At 47.5% G+C, this 19,135-nt stretch overlaps 3 protein-coding genes across 5 annotated transcripts; 1 reads left to right on the top strand and 2 right to left on the bottom strand.

Annotated features, from left to right (window-relative positions):
* Nucleotides 1–565: 565 nt before the first annotated feature.
* Nucleotides 566–9,298, bottom strand: ZBTB33 (zinc finger and BTB domain containing 33). Of its 3 annotated transcripts, none has more exons than XM_064426770.1 (2): nt 9,145–9,298; nt 566–5,540 (listed from the first exon to the last, which is right to left on the bottom strand). In XM_064426770.1, exons 1-2 carry the CDS (start codon nt 9,161–9,163, stop codon nt 3,499–3,501), a joined length of 2,061 nt encoding a protein of 686 aa, XP_064282840.1. In that variant the 5' UTR covers nt 9,164–9,298; the 3' UTR covers nt 566–3,498. The 3 variants fall into 3 exon arrangements, with proteins under 3 accessions (XP_064282840.1, XP_064282842.1, XP_064282841.1); XM_064426772.1 differs by lacking the exon at nt 9,145–9,298 and adding an exon at nt 6,900–7,014; XM_064426771.1 differs by lacking the exon at nt 9,145–9,298 and adding an exon at nt 6,243–6,363.
* NKAP (NFKB activating protein) lies at nt 9,293–15,116 on the top strand. Its single transcript, XM_064426776.1, has 9 exons — nt 9,293–9,578; nt 9,966–10,046; nt 10,440–10,513; nt 10,725–10,844; nt 11,446–11,491; nt 11,880–11,995; nt 12,145–12,220; nt 12,669–12,818; nt 14,096–15,116. The coding sequence occupies exons 1-9, from the start codon at nt 9,337–9,339 to the stop codon at nt 14,268–14,270; spliced, it is 1,080 nt and encodes a 359-aa protein (XP_064282846.1). The 5' UTR covers nt 9,293–9,336; the 3' UTR covers nt 14,271–15,116.
* Nucleotides 14,423–18,011, bottom strand: AKAP14 (A-kinase anchoring protein 14). Its single transcript, XM_064426779.1, has 6 exons — nt 17,869–18,011; nt 17,631–17,751; nt 17,467–17,558; nt 17,131–17,310; nt 16,116–16,168; nt 14,423–15,786 (listed from the first exon to the last, which is right to left on the bottom strand). The coding sequence occupies exons 2-6, from the start codon at nt 17,740–17,742 to the stop codon at nt 15,699–15,701; spliced, it is 525 nt and encodes a 174-aa protein (XP_064282849.1). The 5' UTR covers nt 17,743–17,751; nt 17,869–18,011; the 3' UTR covers nt 14,423–15,698.
* Nucleotides 18,012–19,135: the final 1,124 nt, after the last annotated feature.

Genomic DNA, 19,135 nt, shown 5'->3' with positions numbered 1-19,135 from the left:
GAGACGAAGGCATCTAGAACATAATTTGGTATGTTACTTATTAAATAGCATTCCTACATGCAATAAGAAGTCTACACAAAGTGAGTGACCATTTCCTGTTGACCCCGGTCACCAGCAGTGGAACTCCTACAAACCACAAGCAGTCAGCAGCTGGTAAGGAGAGCCCAAAGCACAGTGAGCTGAAAGCTCAGCACTGGTCACTGTGGATGTTTCACTGGGCCCTAGGCAGGGGTTTTGTTGGCTTTGAGCTCATTTGCAGTGCCTGCAGCTGGTCAGTGTTGCACAGCCTCAGGACAGCTCTGCCTGCCCTGGGAGCTCCCATCCACCCCATCTCTGCAGCACACTGGGGTTCTTGAGCTGATTTGCTTTCTTGGAAAGTGTTCAACAAAACCAATTAAACAGCAGCAAACCAAACAAACAAAATTAAGCCCCAATAAAAACACCTCTCCCCGTTCCCCTCCACAGTGGGTTCCCTGCTGTTCCCAAAGACATGGAAAAGGCAGCTACAAACACATCAGACTGTAGAAACTGAGTTGCCATCAAAAAGAAACATATTACACTCACCTTGAGAATTAAACTTTTTTATTTTTGCCATAGAAAGCTCTAAAAACTAATATCACGTGTTGATTAATGAAAAGTAGAACACAACTTTAAAAAGTATGTTAAGGAAAGACTGTACAACTATATACATCACAGACTGCGGAAAACCAAGGAATGTTTCACATGGAACATCTCCTAGGCAATAGCTGTAGAACTCAGAATTCAATGTATATAGTTGTCAGCTTCTGCATCTTTTTATAAGCTGCATGCCTTAACAGAACAAAATAAATAAGCAGTAGATGTTATTCAATATTTATTTAGTTCACACAGTGGAATGTTATGGTATGTGTCCCCAAAGAAGCCAGACAATGAGGATGCAGCCACCATTACCATATTCTGCAGCAGATCTGTTAATGGTTTTATATGCATAATAAATGACTGTGAGGTTTGCTACCTTAGTCTGTTGAAATTTTTCATTTCCATATAAATGCTTTGTCAGATTCAACCTTTTTCTTCCATCATACCAAAGCCAATTTCTTAATATTTACATAAGTTTTTTCATTAAGTTAAACTGGAAGTTAAATGCTTACAAAAACAAACAAAAACACAAATGTAAGTGCAATTGCCAGAAATCTAAATATAAAAGCTTACTCATGGCCCCATAAAGTTTTCAAATAATGGATTTAACATGTTTCCAAACCAATAAATACTGGAAGTGAAATTAAAAAAATGCTTTACATACCTCTGGACTTTGGATATCAAAATCACTTCCAAGGAAAACTGAAGACCCTGAGACACATGCAAGCACGAGTCTTCTAGCAAAAATAGTTACAAAGCCCTAATTTTCCAGTTTTCCTCCAAAGAGAGACCTTTACTAGGCACAGTTTAATTTAAGGTTTTAAATACATCAGCAGCAAATAGTGATAGCCATTATGTTTAGTTCTGCACTTTGTAATGTATGCTTAATTCCAGATCCCAACACAGAGCATTTACTTAAGAGTTGGGCTCAATGATCCTTGCGGGTCCCTTCCAACTCAAGACTATTCTGTGATTAAACACGTGTCATGTCAATAACAAAAATATCATTGCATTTGTCTTGTCACAAAATTCAGGAAGTCCCACCACAGCACCAGCCACCTGTGCCAACCCAGGCAGTCCACACTCATGTCCCATGGTGACAGTGTGTGACTGCAGAAATGCACCTCAGGTACATCCCACATTTAAAGCATGACCCATTGCACTCAAAGGGGTCTGCAATATGATCTGGAAATAATCAGGTATATCATGTTCTTGGCTGACAAAGGAGAAGTGCTGAGCACCACAGGCACCACGTAAACAAATCCTCCTCCCATCACTGCTCACGTGGATTTCTGGTATGGTTTTTGTAGCTCAACTTATATTTGAACCATTTACCATTTAAGTGCCTTTCTGTGAAGAGTACTGTTAAAGGTCTAAAACCTTTAACTCTGAGAGTCATAAAATCAAGATACTAACTTAAAGCATGAAAAAGAAAAGAGAAACCTGTAACTGCAATTTAAGCAATTAAAGGTTTCCATGACTAGTACTATGCACAATAGTCTTTCCCATCCACCTCTAGAACTTGAGGAAATTTCATATTACCATTTACAAAAATTCAACAAGTCACTAACTCTGAAATGCTAAACTAGGACTCCAGTAAACAGCTGTTTTCATCTACCACTTCCTGATCAAGTTGGACATCTAATTCATCTTTTAACTGTTAAAACAGGCACCAAGTGCAAGGAGAGTAAAAGGGCAACATAATAAACCCAGACCTGGAAACAGCTGACAACGAGACAACTGCAGAGAAATTATACTTTGGGTCATGATGTATAAAGGGTATTTTCTTAGTCCTCATCTTCCGAAAGTTGTATAAATGGGGGCAAGTGTGGGGGGAAATCCAAATCCCTGTTATACCTGAAGATGTAGCCAACAGGCATACAGGATCTTCAGCAGTCTCAGTGCTAAAGCAATACAGCACTTACATGAATTCATAGTTTTGAGAAACCTCCAGCTAAAAAGAAATAATATTTTATCAATTAAAAATTCTGCACTAAAGCCCTTCTTCTTGAAGTGGGAAAAAAAAAAGGAACAGCACTTTATATCAAACTAATTACTGGCATTTTTTCCAGCAGTAAGAAAATGCAACAATATTTCTCAAGCTGTAAGAAGGTAAAATTATCTCCTTCCTAAGTGTTCCAAGCTTCTTCACTATTCAGCTTTGCAGCGTTTTTTTCCCATTGCAAAAAGAGTAAAAACCAAGGACAGCTCACCATACTGCCAAGTGTAAGTAAAGTTTGTTCAAGTTAGCCCTAACTGAGTATTGCTTGTTGACAAGACTTTTTGCATGAAGACAGTTCATCATATTTATGAAAGCAGAATTAGGATGCTAGCTCAAAAACAGACTCCAGTGTAGTAGGGGATCATGTATTTTGGCTCCTTGTTCACAAATGTGAGTTGTGGGATTATTTTTTTAAATGGTTCCATGACCCAGAGACTATGATGAAAACATTTTACTGTTTTCTTGGTTAACATCTAAACAGAATTCAGCATTAAAGTGCTAACATGAAAGAAAGGGTTTACATGGTAAGTATGGGTACAGGAAATACCTCAATGAGTTTAGAAATATTTCTAGCTCTTCAGAAGAAATTGTACATTTTCAAGCCACAAATCCTCATGTTTTGATCAAATTTAACATATCTGAAAACTCTGGTAGCGCCTTAGAATATCTCACTCTCTATTCAAGTAAATTTTCTGATTAATTGCTTCCACAAATCACTGCAATTAACATGGTCCATCTAAGTGTTACCATTTGGTTACTTGGTAGAACAAGTTAACTTCTTTTGACTTTAACCTTTGATTTTACAGCAATTTCAACAGTTCAGTTAAAACAGCTGTAGTGCTCCTGCACTGAACCCTTTTCCCAGCATTTCAAACATTTCAGTAAGATTCTGGTATCACAAACTCAAACTCAGTACTTCCCTCTGACGGGTTTTGTTTAAAAATTGTTTCATTTCCCTGCGGAACGAAAATGTCATCCCAGGTGATTTGTTTGGCTGGAGAGTTGGACGTCGCTCCCTCGGTGCCATCCTTCCCTGAGCCAACCCGATAGACAACTCCCCCCTGGTTCATGCCCGGCACGCTGCCGGGGCGGTCGCTGATGTAGGCGTACTGCCGGATCTGCAGGGACCTGCAGGGGTGCAGCCGGTACAGCTTGGTGTCTCCGGAAGGGTCCTGGCTGTGAACAGACCTGATGTGGGACACGGTGATTTGGTAGTTGATGAAGGACTTGCCGCACGTCAAGCACTGGTACCTCCGCTCGCCGGTGTGGTGCAGTTCGTGCTTGGTACGATACTCTGCCAGAGCGAAGACCTTGTCGCAGTAGCGGCACGGGTACTTCTTCTCCCAGGAGTGCACGTTGAAGTGTCTGCGCAGGCTGGTCAGACACGCGTACGACCTCTTGCACACGATACAAATGTAGTAGACTCTGCCGTCCACTATCAGCTCGTAGTGGTCGTCGTGCTTCACTTTCATGCGTTTCCCCTTTGGAGACTCATCGTCAGACTTTTTGGGTGTGTCATCAGGCTTGGCTTCCCCTTCCTCAGAGTCACCCTTCACGGGGATGACTATGTCATAGGTATCCTCACCGATGTTTGCATAAACCTTACAGCCCGTGGACAAGCCTCCTATTTCAGTTGCTGTATCTAATGTTATGATTTTCTGCCCATCTGCCACATTCTTTGATGTTAGACCCGAACTTAATTCCTTGTTGTTTCCAGAAAGGACATCTGAGATTTTTATTTTAAATTCTCCATCTTTAGTAGCTGGCTCTTGTGAAAATGTAACAACCTGTTTTTTCTGTACACCTGATCCTTCGGTGCTCCCTGCCTTAGGGACAGAAGATTGCTGAACCAAAGAGCTGTTGCCGACCGAACCAGGACTAGAGGAGCCAATGATGTCGACATCATCTTCAACAACCTCTTCATCATCAACAGCAGTTGCTTCCACTTCAGTTACAGAGCCGTTATTGGATGGCTGCTGGTTCTCCTCAAGTAAATTAATCGTAGGAGTCACATGTGTTTGATGCAAGGAGCTGGCACCAAGTGATGAGTTCAGCAGAGGCTTGTTTAGCACGATGATATTGGGAGTGAAATGCTGCGGCGCTGCCGAGACGAATGATTCAGCACCTGGCTGTGTTTGGCTTGGGCTTAGCTGAGTGGCAGACAAAGTGAGGTTCTGAGCTGCTGTGCTGTTCGTCACATGGGGAGAGCCACCACTGCCACAGGATTTTTGGTCAGAAGCTCCAGCTGGAGTTGAGCAAGGCTGGTTCTGGCTTGCAGCATTTTTGTCTTTAGTACTTTCTTTTGGAGGAACAATCTCAGAACAAAAAATTACATCATCATCCTCCTCATCCGAGTCGCTCACTGTAATTTTTGTAGTCTCGTATTCTATGCCATGTAAGGAGAATGACTGTGTTATAACGGGCATCCCATCTGCTGCCTCTTGCCCCTCCGGCCTGATTACAGTCACCTGGGTTTCAGCATCTCTCTGATTTGGACTAGAAGATGAAGTGTTTGAAGCACTGTCTTTGACCTCGCTTGGCACATTCTTGCCTTCGGCCGGAGGCACGCCCAGATCAGCTATGAATTTAACACCCAGCTCCTGCCCTGACTTAATCAGTTCATCAAGTAAATCAGATCGGACACTGATTATTTTGGAACTATAAATATAATTAAGAATTTCTGCAAAAATTTCTGCTCTTACAAAGCTCAGTTCAACCACTTGTCCAGCCACTGAGAAAAGCTGGTGAAAATATGTGCTTGAGGCTGAAAGGATGTTTCTGTGAGCTCGAAATTTCCGGTCCTCCACAATGACTGTAACATCACAAAAAAGTCCATGGCCACGTTGCTCATTCAAGGACTGAAGGAGCACACTAGAATATTGTGTGTCTGTTGCAGAAATAAGTTTTTTCCCCTCCATTCCTACAAAGGGAAAGCAAAAGACATCAAATTAGTAAAAATGCAGATTAACAGTTTTAACTACATGACAACATTCACATATTTACTGTCTATTCCTTCTTTATGAAAAAACAAATCTGAGATACTGTTCACAAGATTATGTGCTACTGCACTCTGCAAATTTGTTTCTTATTGTTGTTTGTCCTTTCCTCTTCTTCACAAGGTAAGTGGAATTCTGAATATATCCTTTGTACATACAAGGTGAGGAACAAAGAAACAACACGTCATCTTCAGCAACAGCAAATAAGGTTAATTGTAAAACCAAGATGGAAGTTTTTGGGTCCCAAAAGCAGCTTTAAACATTATTAGCAATTTCTTTTTAATTGTGAAATATTCCATAGATTGTTATGAGAAAACCCAAAAGCATGAAGTTATTTATGGCCAGACAGCAGAATCTGTGTGTCTGTATATCACCAGTCAACTGAGTCAATGAAAACGCTATGGACAGGGCACTTCCTTCCCCAGAAAAATAAACTTTTTTAACCCCATGTTATATATTTGCAAGGCTTTGTATTTCAAACTGAGACACCGAAGCAGCACCATAGCAAAACAGATCTGCTAAGTCTAAGTAACCTATCTGCCACCACTGCCTAATCAAAGCCCCCCAACAAGCCGCAAAAAGCAACATCAAAATACAGAACGGCGAGCCACGGGCTCCAACTTTACCCGTAAAACTTTTCTTCCCGCAGGCCGGGCCGGGCCGGGCCGGATGAGCCGCCGAGGCCGGAGTCCCGCGGCCCGGGGAGCGGTCCCGCCCGGCTGCCCCGCGGCCCGGGGCCCGTGAGAGCCGCGCTCCCGTGAGCGGGGCCGCCGCCGGGCCAGCAGCGGCCGCTCCGCGGCCCGAGGCCGAGCGGACAGCGGCGGGCCCGGGGAGCGGCCTGGCAGCACCGGGCCCGGGCTGCCGGGCCCCGCTCGCCGAGCCGTGCTGAGCCCCCGCGGGGCGAGAGGGGCAGCGGAGCGCTACCGGGGCAGCACAGCGCTACCTGGGCCGCGCTCCGGCCGCGGCCCCGCCGCTGCCCTCGCCTCTGACCCGAGCGGCCTCGGGAACCTCCGGGCCGGGGCGGGGCCGCGCTCCCGCCGCTCCCGCCCGGGCCCGCCCCGCCGCTCCCGCAGCCCCGAGGCCGCGGGGCTCCGCACGCTGCCGGGGCGCAGCGCCCGCCCCCGCCTGCGGGCCCCGAGGTGCCGAGCGCGCGGCCCCGACCCCGCTGCAGCGCAGTGCGGGACGGCTGGGCCCCGCACACGGGGGCCGTGCTGCGGCCTCGGCAGTTCCCGCCTGGCCCCCGGCTCCCCGCGCTCCGTGTCCCGGTACGGCCCGGCACCTGCCTTGCGGCTGGCCGTGCGGACGAGGCCGGGCTGTCGCTGCTTGCCGCGGGTGTCGTTTCCTGCCGGGGCACTGGCTCTGCTCTGGCACCTCCGCCCCGCAGCAGGAGCCCAGCCCGCACTGAGCGCCCTCGCTCCCGCTGCCCGAGCGTGCATTCGCAATTCCGTGCGCCACACGGACACGTGCCAGACTCGGCCAGCAGCTGTGCAGGCATGTTCGGCTCTGACACAAAGTGCCTTTGACCAAAACTGACTCAGCCGCACATTCGACATGTGGCCACCAAAGTGACACATGCACAGCGCGGCCTCTTGGAAACTCTTGCTGTTCAGGAGTGCTCGAAGAACTGCTGCACCTGAAAGCTGAATTTCAATGTGCTTTTTTTTTGTCAGCATGCATGTCCTAGTTTAGGGGTTGTTCTTTCCACTTTTTAGACAAGCCTGGAAAGTGTTTGGTGACTCAAGTCACATCAAACCTTACAATATAAATACCAATATAAAAGAATCATTTTATCGGAGATATTGATACTAAACATCAAGGATACAGAACTACACGTGGTCTTTTTGGAACTTACATAAGAGACCCAATGGCAACTTTTATCTTAATGTACAGAAGTGATCAAAAAAACTTTGGGGTGGAGGCTCTGAAAATATGAAGTACAAATTTAAAGAAATTCATGTGCAGGCTTTTGCCAGAAGACAAAAAAGTATGCAATTCAGTAATGAGTTTTCAATTAAGCAATTTGAGCTCTTTTGTTTTTAAAAAATCCACTTTGTGAGAAAAGAAAATTCTTTTAAAGAGCTGACAAATTTGAGAGACAAAGTAAAATTCTTCATCATGAAAACATGTATTTTATATTAAAGTAAATTAAATTTTATAAGCAAAACAGTTAATGGTTTTCAAAAAAATTGAAAATCAATAGTTATCCTACCTAAGACTACCTTTAAGGACAGAAATATTCTTCCACTGTGGGAATTTCAAATAAAACATCACTGCTTCTGAAAGACTAAAATACAAATTTCCATTATTTGTGCTTCGAAGAAATCTCTGAGGGTATTTCTCCTGCCAATCCCATTACATAAAGTCTCATATAACTGAATTAAGAGTCCAGTGATCCTTTTTATTGACATTAGTAGTTGCTGTAGGTGCTGCATGACATTATAACTTGTGTACTTCAAGTCACCTAACACTGCTAGGTAACACAGGCTGCAGAGTGTCCTGAGGCAGATGTTTTAGTCACCATTTAGTCAGACCTAAAATAATCCAAAATTAGTCTGTCAAAATTATCCAAAGAAGGGAGAAGCTGGGCTGTCCTCACACAGACACAGGCGACAGTGACAGCACACACATGGGCAGTATCTGGCAAATCTTTTCCCTCCCTGTTCTGCACATGGTTCCTTGCACCCAAAAAAATACACAATTTAAATAGGCTTCGATTTTTTTAATGCTGCTTATGGTAGGTTTGGGAGCTAAAATATTGTTTCATTTGTGAAAAAGAGACTGGCATAAGTTTCTAGACAGCATAAAGCAGCATGGGCTTCCCAGGGTGGAGCAGCTGTCCACAATGCCCCGTTCACACCGAGCTGGGCAGAGCCAGCGGTGCTGCACCGCACGCCCAGAGCTGAGCAGAACTCGGGGTTCGTTCCAGACAGCTCCGTGGCAATGGCCAAACCTGAGGGGAAGTGCGCCCACAGAAGGGTGGGTGTCTTATCTGAATACATCATTTGTATCGTCTTTATCGTCACAGGTTAAGGAAAAGACTTAAGATCCCAGTCCAAGCAGCATGTTCACCATTAAACCGTGTCCTTACGTGCCACCTCCACAGGGTTTTTTAACATTTCCGGGGATGGTGACTCCACCAGCTCGCCGGGCAGTTGTGCTATATTCCTATTCCTGTGCTATAACCTTTCCCATGAGAAAAAATTTCCTAATACCCAATCTAAAGCTCCCCTGACGCAACTGAGGGCCATTTCCTCCCGTCCTGTCAGCTCTGCGCAGCCCGGCGCGCCGTGTCAGGCCGCGCTGGGAGGCGCCGGGCCCCGAGCACCCGGGAGCGGGCCTGGCCGGGCCGGGCCGGGCAGGGGAGCCCCGCCGGGGCACGGTGAGCTGTCCGCGGGGCAGTGCTGCTGCCGGGCCGCCCTGGACAGCTCCCGGGGCCGCGGCCCCGCGCCGGTGCCCGCGGAGCGGGGCGGAGCCGGGCCCGCGCCGCCACCGCCCCCCGCCCGCGGCCCGCGCCCGTCGGTGCCTCACCTTCCGTGCGCGCGTCCATCGCTGCCGGCCGGCCGCCGCGGGGCACAAAAGGAGCCGCCGCCGCCACCGCCGCCGCGTTGCCGGCCGGGCGGGTGGGGCGGTGACCCCGCGGGCGGGGCCGCCCCGCTCCCGCCCCGCTCCCGCCCGGCCGGGACGGCACCGGAAGCCGCCGGAAGCGCCGCCGCTTCCGCCATGGCGCCCGCGTCCCGCTCCCGCTCCCCGCCCGCCGCCAGCTCCGGGCGCCGCGGCCGCCGCTCGCGCTCCCGCTCCCGCTCCCGCGAGCGCAATGGCCCGAGGCGCCCGAGCCACCGGCGGAGCCGCAGCCGGTCCCGCAGCCCCGGCGCGCCGCGCTCCTCCGCGCACCACGGGCACCACCACCACGGCAAATGGCCCGAGTACTACGAGAAGGAGAAGGAGGAGATCCTGCGGCAGCGGTGAGCGCCGGCGGCGGGTCGGGCCCCGCTCCGCACGGCAGGGACGGCGCTCCCGGGAGGGCCGGTGCCGCGGGCCGGCCGGGCCCGGCTCTGTGCGGCCCCGCCGCGGGCTCCCGGCCCGTCACGGGCTCTCGGTGCGCTCCCCCGGGCAGGGCCGGCCGGGCCCGGGACCGAGCTCGGCTGGAAGGGTAACAGTGCTACCGCCGGTCCTCTGCGCTGTGCGGGGCTCTGCTGCCGCACTGCCCCTGCGAGCGTGCTCCTTGCTCCGAGTTTCTTACCCTTACTCTAGTGGCTTCAGGCGATTAGAAACACTGACGTGTAGGACTTAAAGTGTTTGTGTGCTGGGCGTTGCAAACTAGGAGTCAGTGACAGTGTTTTCCTTTACAGGAGACTCAATGAGAGAGAGAGAATTGGAGAACTGGGGGCACCTGAAGTCTGGGGGCTGTCACCAAAAGTTCCTGACCCAGAGTAAGGCATATTCTTTCTTTATGTTTTTTATAATATTAATTACATATCAGTTCAGTTTATAAAAATGCTTTATCCCTGCATTAGTCATGTTGTCACGATACTTATTGTATCAGTTCCTTTCTGAAGCAACATAATGAGATTACTATTTTTTCAACCAAATAATTCTAACGTATTATTATTATTCCAACGTAATCCCAATTATGCAATGTGTGATTTATTGTAGATCAGGTGACTCTTGTGTTGTGGTTCTGACAGCAGTTCCCAGGCTAAATTAGCTCTTTAATATTTTACTCCCTTGCAAAGATTGACTCAAAATGTCTTTGGCCATATGCATACCTTTGATCTTGAGTAGAACAAAACAGATTTTAAGTAGCAAACTGTTATTTTATTCAGTTCCGATGAGCACACACCGGTAGAAGACGAAGAGGCAAAATCAAAGAGTAGTTCTTCGGATTCCAGCTCTGAAGGTATTTTGTTTGGCTTGCACAGCTTTTTTGAAAATGGGAAAATGGCTTAGAATCTGCTGCTGCTGTTTGCAGGAGGTTCCCTGGCTTAGATGGGTGGAAGTGGCTGGGCTGGGCTCCAGCTGAAAGGAGAGCATTGCTTTGGGAAGATCAGGCAATACATATGGAACGAGATGCTCTTTGTTCTCTAATGTTATGTTTAAAAACATTGCAGAGGAAAAGAAGAAAAAGAAGAAGAAAAGACAAAAGAAAAAACGTAAAGCATCCAAAAGAAAGCGCAGGAAACATTCTGAGGACAGTGACAGTGACTCAGAGTCTGAGCAGAACTCCAGTGGTAAGACCAAAGCGTTTCAGCTTGCAGTCTGGCCTCAGGAAATGGATTTCTGAATTTAGCATCCACTGGGCCTCCCATGCCAGAGATCTGTCTGATGTGTTCTCTTGTCGACCAGCACTGCAGGGAGCTTTCCACTAACACTTTCCCAGTATAACCAAGCCCCATCAGGGTGGGCACTAGGGCATTCTGGTGGAGGCAGTTAGTGCTGGGAATAGGCTCAGGGTTAGGGCAGGAGTTGGGTTAATTGGTAGGGATAGTGGTTAGTGTAATTCTTAGCAGTAGGGTTAGGGGAGTGGTTAGGCTTAGGGTTGAGAGAGTAAAAGAGCCTATGGCTCCAGGAGCACTGGACTGGAAAATGCATGCCAAGGCAATCCCAGCAAGGCCCCAGCATTGCTGTTCTTACATCCTTCTGACCTGGAAAACCAATATTACTGAGTTTGGGTTAGGGCTAAGGCTTAGGGTTAGGGTTGAGAGAGTCAAAGAGCCACAGCTCCGTGAACACTGGGGCTGTAAAAGGCATGACATGTTACTCACAGGGCAGTAAACTACTTAGTTATGATAATAATTTATTTTTGATAATACATACACTGTCTTTTTACAGATGAAGATAAAAAGAAAAGCAAGAAGAGGAAAAAGAAGAGCAAAAAGTAAGTGTCTTGGTTGCTGTGTCATTCTGGCTGCTGTTGGCTGGAGGGCAGCTCAGTTTTCTTCACAGGCTCTGAGGGAGCCTGAGGACCTTAGGTCATTTGCAACAGCTGGCAAATAATATTAATTTGATGGATTTTATTTAAATCTACACAATTGTGCAGCACAAACACAGAAAGTGTAGAGCCACTTTCTAACCTCTATGAAAGTCAAAACAGAACATATATATTGTCTTGGCTTTGCTGTAAAGTGTTTTGTGTGAAACAGCAGACAGCCATTCTTCCTATAGGTGGAAGTTGTCTTGAGAAACTAATTATTTGAGTATGATTCCAAGCATCTTCTTTAATCTTAAATTTTGATAAATAGCATGTCTGTCTGGCTTTACCACAGGAAGAAGTATAAGAAGAAGAAAGCTAAGAAGAGCAGGAAGGAATCCAGTGATTCAAGTAGCGAAGATTCCGATGATGAAATGCTCCAAGGGGATGAACTCTGGATAGAGAGGTCAAGTAAGTTCACCTGACTTTAAATTTGGGTGGAAACTTCTTGATGTCCTTTTTGTGAATTCATTGTTAGGTGTTGCTGACCTGTGTAACCCTTCTGATAACAAAGAGCAATGGGCACAAGATTAATATTCCTCATTATTTGATTGTTGCAGAAAATACTGAAGCTGACAGTTTGATTGGACCAGAGGCTCCCAAAACTCATGCATCTCAGGATGATAGGCCTTTGAAGTGAGTAGCCACTTCTAATGGTACTGTGATCAAAGCAAGTAAATCAAGTGTGAAAGTTATTGTTCCAGAGGGCTGTTGCAACAATAAGGCATGCAGAGGGAGAAATGCTGTGCCAAACTCACAGACAGAAGTTCTAGTGGTGCTGTGCTTTCCCCTGGCCTGAATTTGGGTAGAAGAGTCTGGTTTATGCTTTTTGTCTTGATTCCTAGAAAAATCAATTGTAAGTGCCTTTATTCTAAAGATCTGCAGTGTTGTGACTTTGTAGTGTCACCAGAATGAACTCAGGTGATAATTTAAGATATTGTTGCTAGTGTTGCCATAAGGAAAAAACAGGTGGGAAATAATTAAGAAAGTGTTTAAAAATGCAGCTGTATGTAGTAAAGAGGGAAGTTGGGTGTTCAGGCTCTCTCTATCTGAAATGACTGAAATCCCCACTGTTGTTTTTTAGCTATGGACACGCTCTCCTGCCCGGTGAAGGTGCAGCCATGGCAGAGTACGTGAAGGCCGGGAAACGCATTCCCCGCAGAGGCGAGATCGGCCTGACCAGCGAGGAGATCGCTTCCTTTGAGAGCTCTGGTTATGTCATGAGTGGCAGCAGGTATGGTTTTCATGATGGCAGTGGTTCAGTGGAATTTTCAAGAGCTGCTTTCTCTGCTGGATGAAGAGAAGACTGCTTCCAAGCTCTACTTGCAGGCATGGAGGAGAAGGTGTTCTGCTTGCAATAATCTACGCTAAGCTCCCCATTGCTAGAGATGGATAGTGAGTTTTTCAAGGACACTTTCTCCTCAAGAGCAAAAGTTCTTCACAGGCAATACTCTTCTAATTATTTCAAATGAAGAGATGCTTGTGTCAGGTGGCTTAAAGGTGGTCTGTTTGGGCAGCCCTAGGGATGTGCTGGCCCTTCAGCAGGAGACAGATCAATGTGTGAGAGGCTGGCTGCACTTTTTTTTCTATGACCAGCAGGAATCACTTAAATTTTGGTGAGCCAGAAGCTGACACCCTGGGGGTAGGGGAGGCTTCTGGCTGACTGCCTGAGAACAGACATCCCCAGAAATCAGTTCCTTGCTCTGCCACACTCCTTCCTGGGAAGGTTAATGTGCAGTTTGGATTATCTAGTTTAGCTGTCTGTTTTGCCAGTTGGCAGGGTCAGCACAAAAGATTCAGATACTGACTTTAGGGACTATGTATAATTTGCTAAAGTGCAAAACTGCAAAGAATTACAAAGGATAAGCTAAGTAATGCACCTAATCATTACTGCAAAAGATTTCCTGGAGGGAAGAAAGATACATCACTAGTTACCCTAATACTTTACCATCATCCAGATCAGCACATGAGCTGGGGAGCCCCAGGCACAGCAAAGGATTGGAAAACCATTCCTGTGAATTCCCACATCTTGTGTCCCACCTGTAGGCAAGGCTTCCATCTTCACTGTGGGAGGGCCCAGCTTTTAGACTGTAGAATAAACAAGCTTACACAACTTCTAGTGCAGGAACAGCTAGTTTCATCCTCCTCTTGGGTTGCACCCAAAGCCTGGCCAGGGCTCAAGGAGAGGAACCAAGGGAGGTGGCTTTGATCATATACCTTCAAACAAGGCCAGATGTCTGATTTCATGCCTTTGTCTGGCTTCTAAATGCAGAAAAATAAGTATATTCTTATCACACTACATGTTTCACTAATGATAATGGATATTACCTTAATGAGTGGATACAAATATAACATTTTGTTGGAAGGTTCATCTAGAGGTCAGCTTTGGCTCAGAGCCTGTCCTTCAGGCCTTAGTACTTCAGTATCTTTGCTTAAAGCCCCTGAACACATTCGGGGCAGTTGATGGCTGGCAGCTGTGCCAGGGCTCTGACACCCCGTGTTCCCCCACAGGCATCGGCGCATGGAGGCAGTGCGTCTGCGGAAAGAGAACCAGATCTACAGCGCGGATGAAAAGAGAGCTCTGGCATCCTTCAACCAGGAGGAGAGGAGGAAGCGAGAGAATAAGATCCTTGCAAGCTTTCGAGAGATGGTCTACAGAAAGACTAAAGGCAAAGAGGAAAAATGATGCTTCATTTGAGCTGTACACCATAGCTTGCACTACGTGGCAGCCAGTGCAGTCCAGTTGTGATTTGAAGAAAGCTGCAGGTGCTGCAGCACCTTTCACCCAACAGGGCCAAGCCTCAGGAGTGGATTTCTTGTGCCAAGGAAACAGAGTTATTTACATCAGGTTTTCTTGGATGGTTTGTTTACCATCTGCAAGGAATCCCTGTAAAGAGAAAGCTGCAAGGCAAGAACAGGCGGGGAAGATGAGAGGTGTCAATGTTCTGCACTCACTTTGAATCCAACAAGCCAAAGGATCCCATGGGAAGGTTTTGTTAGCTAATGCCAATAAGTGTGATTTTTTAAATTCCTTTTATTTTTATTAATCATAGGATCATTTAGCTTGGGAAATACCTTTAACAAGCTACTAGCACCAGTAGCAAAAATGAAGGAACTCCTGAGCTCCTGTTTTAAGATCCAGGACAGTCCACTATTTTTTCACAAGTCTTTTAAATTTAGGTTTTTTGTCCAAACAGTTGAGTTTGGTTTGTGATTCAAACCAGACATGTACATATTTTGTAAATTAGTTTGTAATTTAATACAGATGGGCTTCAGTTACTTCAGAGCAAGCAGATGGCAACTGAGCTGTAAAGTAACAGTAATAGGAGGGTCTGATCTTCAATCACTGAAACACATGGTGAAGAGCTAAGTTGCTTGCTTCTTTTTTCCTATGTTATACATAGGCATCAGTGCAGGGGGGTGCAGTGATTGGAACCCCTGGATGTACACAGGTGGTAACAAGGATGTATCTTTCAATTTATTTGAAATGTTTTTGTTTGTGGAAGTGTTCTAGATTAAACCCTCGTTTTAACTCCTGTAGTATTTTACTTTGGTCTGTTTCAGCAGTATTACATGGCTTGCTTTAAACTCGTGCTTGGAGCTTTGCTCAGGCAGTGCTTATGTGGTGGTTATCTTTGATTCAACTACATATTTCCAAACATATCTCCTGGAACTTCTTTTTCTCAAATGTTTTTCAAAACAAAATTGTTTTGAGAGGTTGGTTGTTTCTTTTTTGTTCTAATTTATTTTTTTTTTGTTCCTCTAAGTCTAGCAGCAGAGATGTCTTGTATATTTGTATAAAGAAAATAAAAGTCCTAAAGTCCTATAATGTTTTCCCTGGAGTTTCACAAACAGCAAATCCTGCCCAGCTACCTCTTCCCATTTACCCTCTGGAACCTGGTTCCATCCTGCTGTCCCCACCTGTACCTGCCAGGGACTGTCACACACAGACAGCTGCCAGGGCAGGGCATGGCTGATTTTGCACAGGTTCAATGCTTTTTGTCTATCCACAAAGTAGAAATGCTGCTAAGGAAGAGCCTTTTTTTTTTATTATTTTCATTGTGTTTATTTGGCTCTCTACAATAGAGGACTGGTAATGGTGAATTGGAGCTGCTCATCGGGAAGCAAGTCGTTGTGCACACATTATTTTATTTTCAATTATGTCCTGAAGCCACTTTTCTCTAAACTCACACTGTTCTGGCCTGGAGAATGGAATAAAAAGAAGGTAGATTGTAAGCATAATAGTGAATCCAAATTTGGCCAGGTGAGATCTGGCCTTTATTCACCACCTAAGGGGTATGTGCTGCAATGAAAACCATGTAAAGTAGGACAAATTTCTGAGAATGCAGATGCCCACAGGGTGGCTATTCATGCCTCTGGGGGTGAAGTTAGTGATAAGCAGGGTCATTTCACAGAGCAAGATTTTGCCAACTTCCACTCCTCTGCTATTATTGCAAACTTATTTACATCGAGCTCCCTGTTGGGTTTGGAATGGAAAAGCTTGCTAAAACAGAAGGGCAATAACATTTACCTCCGAATCAGCCTGCTGGACTCCAGTCTGTAGAAGACCTCCACAGGTGCAGTCTGCAACACAGCAGAGACAGGGCAGAGGCCATGTACAGCCCCTCAAAAAGCAGACATTGTAATTGAGTGAGAGCTACTGTTTACTTTAAAAATAACCTGCATATTTGGTTGGGGCAGAAGGGAAGATGCTGCTCAGGGACTGGGTGGTGAGTAATTGTTTCCATTTGCACCACTTGTCTTTCACAGGGCTTTTTCCTCAGTTTGTTTTTATTTTCCCCAATTTGTTACTATTATTCTATTTATTTTAAAATATTATTGCACTTTTTTTACACTTTCAATTCTCTCCCCCATCCCGTGGCGGTGGGGAAGGAGTGAGCAAGCAGTTCTGTGATGCTAAGTTGCCAGCTGGGGTTAAACCACAGAATATTATTTGGGGATCCATAGCGTTAAGTAGAAACACTAAGGTTCAGTATGATTTAAACCTGGAGGTAAGAAGTCTACTCAGTGCAATTTATTTCATTTTTATCCCTTGAGTTGCAAGAGTTCATTGTACAGGTGCAAACTTCAGGCTGATCAGGAAAGGGATTCTGAGACAGCTTGAAGGGTGAAGTGGCACTCCCTCTCTACTGACCCCTCATTCTGTAACTCCCTCTACTCAGCCCTTCTTACAGCTGCCCAGAACAATTGTTGCTTGGAAAGGGAAGATGGTAAGAGCAGGAAGGCAGATGTAGGATCCTGCCAGATTCTGTTTGTCAAGTTCTGTCAGTCAGTGACTTGGGAACTAGCCCAGCCTCCTGCTCTGTGCCTTGCTGCCCTTGCCAACCAATGGCACGTTTCTATTAGGCCACATCTAAATCTCCTGCCATTGTTCTGGCAGGGTCCAGGCCTTGTCAGCATCTTCACAAGAGCTGCTGGCTCCTCACGAGCCTCTCCACTGTCCTGGCACTTCCCTGCCTCAGGAATACCACTGTACTCTTGTCCCTTAAAGGACTAGTCCGTCCACGCCATTTCTGAGTACTTACATCAGGTTTGAATTTGGAGATCACTATAACGAAGTAGACACTCGCTGTTGCTTGTGGGACAGGTTTTCTGCGTGTTGGGAGGCCCCAGCAAGCTCTGTAATGGTACCTCTTGCTGTCCTTCAGTTCTTCTTCCTCGAGGAATTCTGAGTGGTGAAGCCAGCTTTCATGAATGTCCCATGTCTGTTGAACAAAGACATCACACTAAGACTCCCTATGCCTACTAGAGCTGACTTGAGTGTGGTGCTAAAAAGGAACAGAGGTGCTCTCCTTTAATTTTTCATACTTCTTAACAATGAGGAAGTGTGGCCTTCCCGAGTGGATGGAATTGTGACTCACAGAAATTAGTTCTTCAATTTGCTGCTGTCCTTTCTCCACTGTGAAGTTCTTGGCTGTGGTCCACGGGATATTTTTGATTACATGCTTGCTTTCTGAAACAGATAAAATGCTGACAAATCCTCCTGAAAAGACTCCAACACATTCTAGTAGAGCAAACACAATACCTTTCTCATTTTCCTCGGCCTCTGGAAGACATTCCTCTGTACTGCTTCTCTCATCTTCCGGAGGGATGTGATCCTGCTCCTCACTGACAGCTTCTTCCTTTTCCTCCTCCATTGGCTTCACCTTTAGAGAGACAGACGCACAAGCATTGAGCGGGCCTGGTCTGGGAGCCGCAGGCCCCGTCTGACGGGCAGCAGCGGGCCGTCCCTCACGGCCCTGGCTCGAACCCGGCCTGCTCACCCCGCTGGGCGCTCCCGGGCCGCCGGCTGCTTCTCCCCGCAGCCCCGGCCAGGCCGGTCCCGGGGTGGGTGTGCGGGAGCCCGGGAGCGGAGCCCGGGCCCGGCGCTGTGCCCGGCGCTGTGCGGGCCCCGGGCAGGAGCCGCGCCGTCACCATGGCGAGCCCCGGCCCGCGGACACCGCCCTCAGCCGCTGTCTCCCGGGGAGGGAGGCGGTGTGAGCAACACAACAGCTCTGGGATCCACGCGGATTGTCTGCTTGTCGCACTTTTGCCGTTCCGGACACTTCGGAGCTACAGCAGCGTCCAGGCTGTGCCCGGCCGCGGGCTCTGCCCAGCCCGCTGCGCTGGGTGCTGCGGGCTCCGAGCAGCAGCGCTGGCAGCGCGCACCTCCGGAGGGAAAGGAACACGGCACTGCACGGACAGGCCAGGAATGTTTAGCAGATCACAGGGCGCTGAACTCCCAGCTGCTCCTCTTCCACCGTGACAGGAGGCCGTGGGGCAGGGGCAGGAGCAGAGATCGCCCTGCAGTGTTGCAAGGCCACGGTGAGCTGTGTCCCTGCAGGTCCGTGAGGGAGCAGAGAGCCGCCTGCACCCAGGAATGACCCGTGCTGGAGCAGGCTGTAACACCCTGGGAAGCTCATGCTGGAGCAGGCTGTGGCAGGACCCTTGTGCCCATGGAGAGGAGCCCACTGGAGCAGGTTTGCTGGCAGGAAATGTGACCCTGCTGGAGCAGCTGCTTCCTGAAGGACTGCACGTCATGGAACTGTGTGGGACCCATGCTGGAGCAGTTCATGAAGAACTGCAGCCCATGGGAAGCACTCACACTGGAGAAGTTAGTGAAGGAGTCTCCCATGGGAGAGACCCCAGGCCAGAGCAGGGGAAGAGTGTGAGTTCTCCCCAGAGGAGGAAGGAGCAAGAGACATGGGATGACACTGACCACAACCCCCAGTCCCCATCACCCTGTGCAGCTCAGCAGGGAGGGGGGAGAAAATATCATGAGTGAAGCTGGATCCAGGAGGAAGGGAGGAGTGGGAGGAAGGTGTTTTATTATTTAACTTTTCATTACCCTGCTGTTATCTGACAATACATTAAGTGAATTTCTCGAGTCTCACTTGCCTGTGACAGTACCTGATGAGTGATCTCTCCCTTTCCTTGTCCCAACTCACGAGCCTTTCAATGTATTTTCTCTCCCCTGTCCAGCTGAGGACAGGAGTGACAGAGTGGCTTTGGTGGGCACCTGGTGTCCAGCAAGGGTCACCTCACCACAAC

The sequence above is a fragment of the Passer domesticus genome, chromosome 7 (genome assembly GCF_036417665.1).
Source record: "Passer domesticus isolate bPasDom1 chromosome 7, bPasDom1.hap1, whole genome shotgun sequence".
Classification (NCBI taxonomy): Eukaryota; Metazoa; Chordata; class Aves; order Passeriformes; family Passeridae; genus Passer; species Passer domesticus.
The sequence above is the reverse complement of the archived record's forward strand: the minus strand, read 5'-3'. Positions and strand labels throughout refer to the sequence as shown.